This window comes from Danio rerio, chromosome 20 (assembly GCF_049306965.1).
Source record: "Danio rerio strain Tuebingen ecotype United States chromosome 20, GRCz12tu, whole genome shotgun sequence".
NCBI classification, from domain to species: domain Eukaryota; kingdom Metazoa; phylum Chordata; class Actinopteri; order Cypriniformes; family Danionidae; genus Danio; species Danio rerio.
The window spans coordinates 1,002,501-1,012,500 of record NC_133195.1 but is presented as its reverse complement, the minus strand read 5'-3'; the positions used below and the strand labels follow the sequence as shown (position 1 = coordinate 1,012,500).

The following is a 10,000-nucleotide window of genomic DNA, read 5'->3' as shown; positions in this document are numbered from 1 at the left end:
GCGGTGGGTATTGTCGGGGAAGCCGCCCTCTCTATTCTACCACACTAGACGCGGATATAACTGAGGGCTCAGTGGGTAGTGTCGGGGATGCCGCCCTCTCTATTCTGCTGCCCTAGGTGCCCGCCTAGGTCGCCTCTATGGACGCGCTGGCCCTGCGCATCACTAATGCCAAGATATATATTCATATTTATTTATTTATTTTTACAGTTTTTATATAGTCAGAATGTAGGCTTTTAAACATCAAGTGGAAAAACACCACATTTTTTATTTCAGAGGCTTCAACTGAGCATGAATGAAGCCGTAAATTTTGTGCAGATGTTGTTTCTGAAAGTATAACAGACTATTGCTTTAATATGCATACAGTAATAAAGTAATGTGTCACCATAGATCTCTATAGTTTCCCATTATATTTGAATGATTCGTTTAATGATCAAAGCTTAAACATGAGCAAAACGCCCAGTTTAATCCAGAGCAATACAGCGATGACCACGAGATAAACAAGTCTTAGATATAAAACTCTTCATTTGCTATACGGATGTCAACATGGCTTTTCTAAAATATTAGGTTTTGATTATGGAAAACTTAACTGGCATCAGTCCAGGAGGTTTTCAGAAAACGTTTGTGAAGATTTCTAGCAAAACCTTGTTCACTCTGATCATTTAAAGGCCGTATGTTTGCTGAATTTGCTAGGCTTTCTAAGGTTTAGATGTTGAAATGTTTATTTGTGCTTTTTCTGGTTTTCAGGAGGCTCCACACTATTGTGAAGGGTTTCCGTTGATGTTATTCATTCATTCATTTTAGATTGGTCCCTTTATTAATCTGGGGTCGCCACAGCTGAATGAACCGCCAACTTATCCAGCATATGTTTTACGCTGCGGATGCCCATCTCTGGGAAACATCCATACACACTCATTCACACACTCACTCATTCACTACGGACAATTTAGCCTACCCAATTCACCTGTACCGCATGTTTTTGGACTGCGGGGGAGCACCCAGAGGCAACCCACACGAATGCATGCTAACTCCACACAGAAACACCAACTCACCCAGCCGAGGCTCGAACCAGAGATCTTCTTGCTGTGAGGCGACAACATCACCCCTGTTAATGTTATGCGGTTATTTCCTACATCATGTCCTAAAGTGAGCTGGTTTCTGTGTTTTCCCTCTAGAAATATAAGCCAGGCCGATGTGATGACATCCTGAAGTGGAAGCCGCCGAGTCACAACTCTGTGGATTTCAGACTCAAGATCACCAAAGTCGGCGGCGAGGGGTGAGTCTTTATCAGTGTTCTGATTCTGTAATCAAGAACCATTGACTTCCCAAGCAGGAAAGACAAATAGCATGGAAGTCAATGGTTACAGGTTTTCAGCATTTTTCTTTCTTTTTTTTTCACACAAGAAAATCTTCTTTTGTGTTCAACAGAAGAAAAAAACCCATGCAGGTTTGTTATAAGAATAAATGATGAGTAGAAGATGACAGAGATGTAGGTTTTGTTTGAACTATTCCTTTAAATGAAACTTGTTTGACTCTGCAGACACACAGACAGACATACGTGTTTGTCTCATGTGTGTCTGTCCTCGTCTCCATGTATCCACTGATTATAAAAGCGTTCCTCTCTGAATCCCTGGCAGGGGTTGCAGCATTAGCAACTTTTCTGGAACGTAATTCCCACCGAAAATGTGATCTGCGAGTCCGGCTCCTGAACAGACTGGTGACTTTTGATTATGTGCGGCTTGACATTTCTCTCTGAAGAAATGTAGCGAAGCACAAAGTGTGAGTTCTGTAGCGTTCCTCATTTACGCCTCTCTCAGCCCATCTGTCCACTCCGTCCGCACTCCAGACACGGCTGTCCTCAGATCAGCCCGTCTTATCTGTTAAACGCAGGCGCTCCGCGGGGACAGCGCTGACCCTCCTACAGCACTCGCGTCTACACAGCAATTGTTTTTGTTTCCTCGTGTTTGTGTCTGTGTGTGTGTGTATCTGGTCAAGAGCATGTTCAGGTTAAATTGTGTTAAAGGGATAAATTGTGTCAACATTATGGGTCACAGTTTATTTTATGGCAGTGTTTCCCTACCCTGTTCCTAAAGGCTCAGCAACAGTACACATTTTCAGCCTCTGCCTAATCAAACACACCTGAATCAACTCATCAGAACATTACCAGAGACTCCAAAACCCTGCTTTAGGCTACTTTTTAACAGTACATGGTGCTCTAGACTAGTAATTAAGATGGCATTTGAGGCTAGTTTTTGACAGAAAAGAGTGCTCTAGGCTAGTTTTTATCAACAGACGGCGCTCTAGGCTAGTTTTTTGAACAGCAGATGGCGCTCTAGGCTGGTTTTTATCAACAGACGGCACTCTAGGCTAGTTTTTTAACAGCAGACAGTGCTCTAGGCTAGTTTTGAACAGCAGATGGCGCTCTAGGCTAGTTTTGAACAGCAGATGGCGCTCTAGGCTAGTTTTGAACAGCAGATGGTGCTCTAGGCTAGTTTTGAACAGCAGATGGTGCTCTAGGCTAGTTTTTAACAGCAGATGGCGCTCTAGGCTAGTTTTTAACAGCAGACGGCACTCTAGGCTAGTTTTTAACAGCAGATGGCGCTCTAGGCTAGTTTTAAACCGAAAAGGCCGCTCTAGGCTAGTTTTTAACAGCAGATGGTGCTCTAGGCTAGTTTTTATTAACAGACGGCGCTCTAGGCTAGTTTTTTAACAGCAAATGGTGCGCTAGGCTAGCGTTAAACAGAAAAGGCCGTTCTAGGCTAGTTTTTAACAGCAGACAGCGCTCTAGGCTAGTTTTTTTTAACAGACTGCGTTCTAGGCTAGTTTTAACTGCAGATGGCGCTCTAGGCTAGTTTTAAACCGAAAAGGCCGCTCTAGGCTAGTTTTTAACAGCAGATGGCGCTCTAGACTAGTTTTTAACAGCAGACAGCATTCTAGGCTAGTTTTTAACAGAAAACGGTGCTCTAGGCTAGTTTTAACAACAGATGGTGCTCTAGGCTAAGTTTTAATAGCAGACGGCATTCTAGGCTAGTTTTTAACAGAAAAGGGCACTCTATGATAGTTTTTAACAGCAGATGGTGCTCTAGGCTAGTTTTTAACAGCAGACGGCACTCTAGGTTAGTTTTTAACAGAAAACGGTGCTCTAGGCTAGTTTTAACAACAGATGGTGCTCTAGGCTAAGTTTTAATAGCAGACGGCATTCTAGGCTAGTTTTTAACAGAAAAGGGCACTCTATGATAGTTTTTAACAGCAGATGGTGCTCTAGGCTAGTTTTTAACAGAAAAGGGCACTCTAGGATAGTTTTTAACAGCAGACGGCGCTCTAGGCTAGTTTTTAACAGCAGACGGCGCTCTAGGCTAGTTTTTAACAGCAGACGGCGCTCTAGGCTAGTTTTTAACAGCAGACGGCGCTCTAGGCTAGTTTTTAACAGCAGATGGCGCTCTAGGCTAGTTTTTAACAGCAGACGGCGCTCTAGGCTAGTTTTTAACAGCAGATGGTGCTCTACTCTAGTTATGTAGAGCAGAGGGCACTCTATGCTAGTTTTAGACTAGATTTAAAGGCAGATGGAGCTTCACAGATGGAGAGATTTGTAAACACAGCTCGCTATGAACATGTTTGTAATTTACTCAAACCTTTCCTAACTTCATCAATGCTTATTTTAGGTTCAGGTGGTATGTGTACAGAATTGGATGTAAGCAGAGTATGACTGTTCGTCAATCACACAACGCCATCTGCTGTTGAAAACTACACCTAGAATCCATTCAAGAGAGAACAGCGATGCATTCTGAAAACCACAGAGAGTCAGCGCAGAATGTATTTCTTAACTTCCTCATGGTGTCGACAGATGAGCTCATTAAAATCCCACTGTTATGATTGTTTGATTATAAGGTATATTGAGCCTATATAGAGCCGGCTATGTGAGACCACAGTGTGAATGAAGCCCTTTTCTGTGCATGACGCATTGATATTACAGCACAGAATGGCTGTCTCTTATTCTCCTAAACATCCTTTCAATTTCCCTCACAATACATCTCAAAATCAATATACAGACTTTCAAGCTGCGCACTCATCTAGTCACCGTAGATCAGAAATTAAAACAAACTGGCTTATAGTAATGTCTTGCTATTACAGAAAGAAAGACTGCTTATGTTTTGGTAAATATGATGCCTTTAAATCTTCATCTGTGAGTTTCATCATCAACGCAGTGTGTTCTGCTTCAAAACTAATCTCATTAAGCATTATTTTAATTTACTGGAGACGTTTTTTGTAAAGGAGACTGAAGCTGTAGATGTTTCTGAGCAGCCTGAGGCAGCACTGAACGCTCTCCCCGCCTCCACACTGCTCTGATTGGTCCACCGCCGTCAAACTGACACCGGCGCCCTGCGCAGCAAAAGCCAAACTATTTTTACCTCGACAGGTCGGTTTATGAACTCTAGAAAAAGGAAAACTGACGCAGTAGACACAGGCGGTCGTCTGACGCATGTATACGTAGAACAAAAATAAAAAAATAATAAAAATAGAGCATGAGTGGAGCTTCAGTGCTGACTCTTGGGAGTAAAGGTACAGCTCAAACACTAGCACAAACGCAAAATGAAAGGCACAAGCAAAAAACATGTAAGGTGGATTATTTTGCTTCAAGCTTTGATTAGTGGCTTTCAGTGTATTTATATATTTGTCAATGAATATTTATTTTTTATATTCTTAATTTTTATAGATTTTTTTAGGAATATATAACCAGTAATAACAAAACAAAAAGTATATATCTGAACTCTTCATTTATATATATATATATATAGGGGCGAGGCAGTGGCGCAGTAGGTAGTGCTTTTGCCTCACAGCAAGAAGGTCGCTGGTTCAAACCTCGGCTCAGTTGGCGTTTCTGTGTGGAGTTTGCATGTTCTCCCTGCCTTCGCGTGGGTTTCCTCCGGGTGCTCCGGTTTCCCCCACAGTCCAAACACTTGCAGTACAGGTGAATTGTTGACACTAAATTGTCCGTAGTGTATAAGTGTGTGTGTGAATGTGTGTGTGGATGTTTCCCAGAGATGGGTTGCGGCTGGAAGGGCATTTAATAAAGTGGACCCCGGATTAATAAAGGGACTAAGCCGACAAGAAAATGAATGAATGAATTTATAAATAAATAAAGAGTTCAGATGCAAAACCCTCCAAATCTGTCAGTCCTCTTTTCTTGTAAATGAGCGTTTTCTATCAGACTCCTCTGATTAGGTTTAGAAGTTTCATTTTATATGTAATGAGGTTATTAGCTTGTGAATAAAATACCTTTTTTTCATTAATGTCACTGTAGACAATTCTTTGGTTTTTAACAAGGTGAATTTTCTTTTGCGTCTGTTAAATCCACTTGTATTTTTTTTTTTTGCAAAAACCTCTCAGTCCACCTACTGAGACAAGACAGTGTTATTAGCTGAAACTCACTAAAGATGCAAATACAAATTATTTTACCAAACATAAAACACATTACACACACCACCTGAAATTAAAAATACAGAAATCTGTTATACGTGGTGGTTCATTTCGCTGTGGTAACCTCTGATAAACCAGAGACTTAACAGAAGGAAAATGAATGAATGGACTGTCAAGTAAGTGCATTATACAATAACATTAACATTAATTAAATCTGAACAATCTGTTGTCATTTCTGATATGTGGGATTATTTGGATTTAATGTATAGAGCAATGTAAACATTGCAAACTAAGCTTTTTAGATTCAAATAATGTAGCGTAAAACATTATCTGTGCATTGTCCATTAATATAAAAGCTGATCAGGCCAATAGGTATTATGAAGTCATATTAATAATGTAGAGTTGTATGTTATATTAATCTTTTTAAAAATAGCCTAAATTAGCAAATCAATCACAAGGTACTGGGCATAAAGGGGACGCCTCTCAGACACTTTTAGAAGCTCATCCATTCATCCTCACCATACTCAAGGTCTTGGTCTCTTGTTTATAATCACAGCATCCATGTGGGATAAAGGAACGGCATCTTAACTCTGTCTTTCGTGAAACGCAGTATAGTAAATCAGACTCATTCAAAGTAGCCCCGCTAAACAAAAACACGTTATGAATGCATGCTGCACTCCCGACTGTACAGTGTGTTTTCTTTCTCTCATAATGCTCGGAGGTTTGAGGTAAGGGACGTTTTCATTTTCCATTCACCGACAGTCGGACAGCCTCATCCAGTTCATCAAACTCCATCTTTTAAAATTGAAAGCGGAATAAAACAGTCTCCGGCGTATCAGTGCGCTGCTACAATGAACACACATGATTCGATTCGCGCTTTCTGATTGGTTCTCAGGATATAGCGGCTTTTGCTGTCCAAGGCAAGTGGCGTTTAGAGGCTTTTCCAGTAAGCTGTTATTTCTGAATGCGCCAACGCTGCGATTTAGATTGTTGTTGATGGTGTACTACTTGCCTAAAGCTTTCGCTTAATGTGCTTATTTTTGGCGGAAGTGGCGTTTAGCGGCTTTTGCATCTGAACTCTTCATATATATATATATATATATATATACAGTTGAAGTCAGAAGTATTCGGCCCCCTTTTTTTTCCCCTACTTTGTTTAACGGAGAGCAGATTATTTCAACACATGTCTAATCATAAAAGTGTTAATAACTCATCTCTAATATCTGATTTATTTTCTCTTTGTCATGATGACAGCACATAATATTAGACTAGATATTCTTCAAGACACTAGTGTTCAGCTTAAAGTGGCATGTAAAGGCTTCACTAGGGTAATTAAAAGGGTAAAGTTAGGGTAATTAGGCAAGTCATTGTATAACAGTGGTTTGTTCTGGAGACAATCCAACACTAATATTGCTGAAGGGGCGAATAATATTGAGCTTAAAATGGCTTTAAAACAATTAAAAACTACTTTTACTCAAGCCAAAATAAAACCAATAAGACTTTTTCCAGAAGAACAAATATTACTGGAAATACTGTGAATAATTCCTGAATCTGTTCAACATCATTTGGGAAATATTAGACAAAGGTTTAATACTTGTGACTTCAGCTATATATACATGACTGATTTGGGAGGGCTGATGGGCAGATGTGTCAGCAAGCGGCTGAGGTTATTAGCGGGGTTTCTTCCCTGCCAGGAAACGGAGAAAGATGACATCTCCTCTCTCTCCTCCCACACATCCCTCTCTTTATCTGCCAGCGTTTCTCTCCATGCCCTCTTCATCCGCCCAGAGCTTTTGAAATGAGACGGCTAAAATAATAAAAGGAGCCCCGACGACTCTGAACGCGGGAGAGCAGTAATGAGGAGACCTTCAGTTCAATTGAGTGCACTTTTTTTTTTGAGGAAATGAATTTGTAAATTTGTGCGGTGTGAAAACAGATAAACATTTTATTAGTGTCGCTGCTTCGCGAGCACGCTCCGCTTGTGAATATAATGCATTTCAAAGCACATCTCAATAGTCGTTTTTGTGAAAAGCCTTGAGAGAAGAAAACTCTTTTCGAGATGTACAGACTGCACTGTGCAAAACTAGCTAAATATCATGAATAATGCATTGAAGATGCAGTACCTGCGTGATGTACAGCCGTGGAAACACAAACTCTCTGGCCTTGTGTAATGTATAAAAGATATAAAACAGTGTGAAGATGCTGAGATTCAGTAGATGCAGAAAGTGAAGAGGAATTTCTGCCGAACTTCACTTTGTAGAACAGCAAACAATGCTTGTTTTTGTTACTGCTGAAGCTTTAATCGTGATATTATCTTCATTTTGACCTAAGCTGCTAAAAAATTCATTTAAAATACTAAATCCCATTTTTACAAGCTGTAAAACAAGTCAAAACACCACACAAACGATGTTCTCTAACTCTCTGAAACTGACCCTTTTAGGCTTCGATCCTAATTGTGGTGTTTTGGTGACCGTCGCTTTAAATTCAAATGAGATTGTGCTCTTTTTAGAAGAGGGCGGAGCTACAAATGCCTGCGTGTCAGCATAGTGGCAGATTCAAAACTGGACTAGTTATTCATTCATTCATTCATTTTCGGCTTATTGCCTTTATTAGTCTGGGGTCGACACAGCGGAATGAACCGCCAACTTATTCAGCACATGTTTTAGGCAGTGCATGCCCTTCCAGCCGCAACCTAACACTGGGAAACATCCATACACACTCATTTAAACACATACACACACATACACAATTCCCCTAAAGCGCATGTGTTTGGACTTGTGAGGGAAACCGGAGCACCCGGAGGAAACCAACACGGGGAGAACATGCAAACTCCACACAGAAACGCCAACTGACTCAGCCGAGGCTCGAACCAGCAACCGGACTAATGTTATCTCTGTGAAAATGTGAAATGACAATGTCTTCAGTAGGTGGGAAAACTCTAATGCTGGACGGCTGCTTCTCACTCAGGGCTGTTTATGCTAATGAGGGAGAGGTGGTCACTAGTGGGCGGGGCTCTGAATGTCAATCAAAGTGTTTCTGTAGACTGTTTTTTTATCAAGAGGGATTATTAAAAATGCAATTACGATTGTGTTTTACTCCCTGACCCAATGATAGCCATTTTTCTTGAGACTCTCTATCGAAATGTAGAGTTTCCTGTTCAGTATGGCATGATCATAGCTAAAAAAAAAAAGTTATTCTTTGTTTTTGGATGAAAAATGTTAGGCCCTTTATCTTACTGGGTCCACTTACCTCCACTTTACATTTGGAAAGAATAAAATATTCCCAGGGCAGACGCATCCATAGAGGCGACCTAGGCGACAGCCAAGGGCAGCAGAATAAAGAGGGCGCCGTCCGCGACACTACCCTCACCACCCGCGCCCTCAGTTATATCCGCATCTAGGGGGGAAGAATAGAAAGGGCAGCGTCCCCGACACTACCCACCGCGATCTCAGTTATATACGCGTCTAGGGTGGTTGAATAAAGAGGGTAGCGTCCCCGACACTACCCTCACCGCCTGCGGCCTCAGTTATATCTGTGGCTAGGGCCGCAGAATAGAGAGAGCGGCGTCCCCGACACTACCTTCACCACCTGCACCCTCAGTTTTATACGAGTCTAGGGTGGCAGAATAAAGAGGGCGGCATTCCCTACACTACCCTCACCACCTGTGCCCTCAGTTATATCCGTGGCTAGGGCAGCAGAATAGAGAGGGCGGCGTCCCCGACACTACCCTCACCACCTGCACCCTCAGTTATATCCACGTATAGGGCGGCAGAATAGTGAGGGCGCTTTCACTTTATGGTTTAGGGCGGCGTGACCATCCTTTGCCTAGAGCGGCAGTTCAGCTTGCTCCGGCCCTGGATATACCCCCTTTGGGAATGCGAAATTTGATAAAATGCGGCATCCAGTCTTTTTTTTGTTTTGTTTTTTTGAAGCACCGTTAAGACTATTAGTGTTGTTTAATTTCTGAAGTTTTTTTTCTCTTCACATCCATTACTGTGTCTTTTTGTTGGTCATATGTTTCGTGTGTCGCTATTTTCTCTTGTTTCTTGCTTTTTTTTTTACATACTGCTCAGATTATTGTTTCATGATGGGTTTCTCTGTCTGTTCTTTGTTTTTCTGTCTGCAAAAAATTATAAATTATGAAAATAAAATATTAAAAAATGCATGAATTCCTTTCTACCATTATATGCTGGTTATATTCCCACGCTGCTGACAGACAACTGCACTTAAACCCCTTATAGAGGTGATTTTTGCATAATATCTGCTCTTTAACAGGTATAATAACCAAAAACAATATTGCCAAATGCCTATATGGATCTTTTAGTCTGATCTGTTTCAGTTGGTGCCTGAATAAAACTTTACCAGACATGATGTAGCTCACCTCCATCCAATAATGGCTCTGTGTTCTGGTACATTCAATAAGAAATATCTCTCAGCCTTCAAATTCTGTCCATTTTATTAATAAAATGAAGCAGTAAATGTGTTTCGATGTTCTCAGACTGCAAATGAATGCAGTGTTTTTTCCTACTTCATTATTACTGACTGCAGAAGCAAATGAACATGAATAAAGGTCTCATCTAATCGC

At 41.1% G+C, this 10,000-nt stretch overlaps 1 protein-coding gene and 1 long non-coding RNA gene across 3 annotated transcripts in view; one reads left to right on the top strand and one right to left on the bottom strand.

The window, feature by feature from the left end:
- Nucleotides 1-10,000, top strand: part of rngtt (RNA guanylyltransferase and 5'-phosphatase) — a 179,583-nt gene that overhangs the window by 150,663 nt on the left and 18,920 nt on the right. The window contains exons 13-14 of one of the 2 annotated variants that reach the window (XR_012395446.1): nucleotides 1,173-3,113; nucleotides 3,323-4,489. Coding sequence is in view for 1 of the 2 variants with exons in the window: in NM_212867.1 (NP_998032.1) it covers nucleotides 1,173-1,273 (101 nt within the window). In the remaining variant the exon portion in view is untranslated. 2 annotated transcript variants of the gene reach the window in all.
- Nucleotides 6,720-10,000, bottom strand: part of LOC141379507 (uncharacterized) — a 3,721-nt gene continuing 440 nt past the window's right edge. Inside the window, exons 1-3 of the long non-coding RNA XR_012396285.1 lie at nucleotides 9,202-10,000; nucleotides 9,010-9,151; nucleotides 6,720-8,929 (exon numbers count right to left, since the gene is read on the bottom strand). The exon at nucleotides 9,202-10,000 is cut by the window's right edge and continues 440 nt beyond it. This is a non-coding gene — a long non-coding RNA (uncharacterized lncRNA). The remainder of the gene's footprint in view (nucleotides 8,930-9,009; nucleotides 9,152-9,201) is intronic.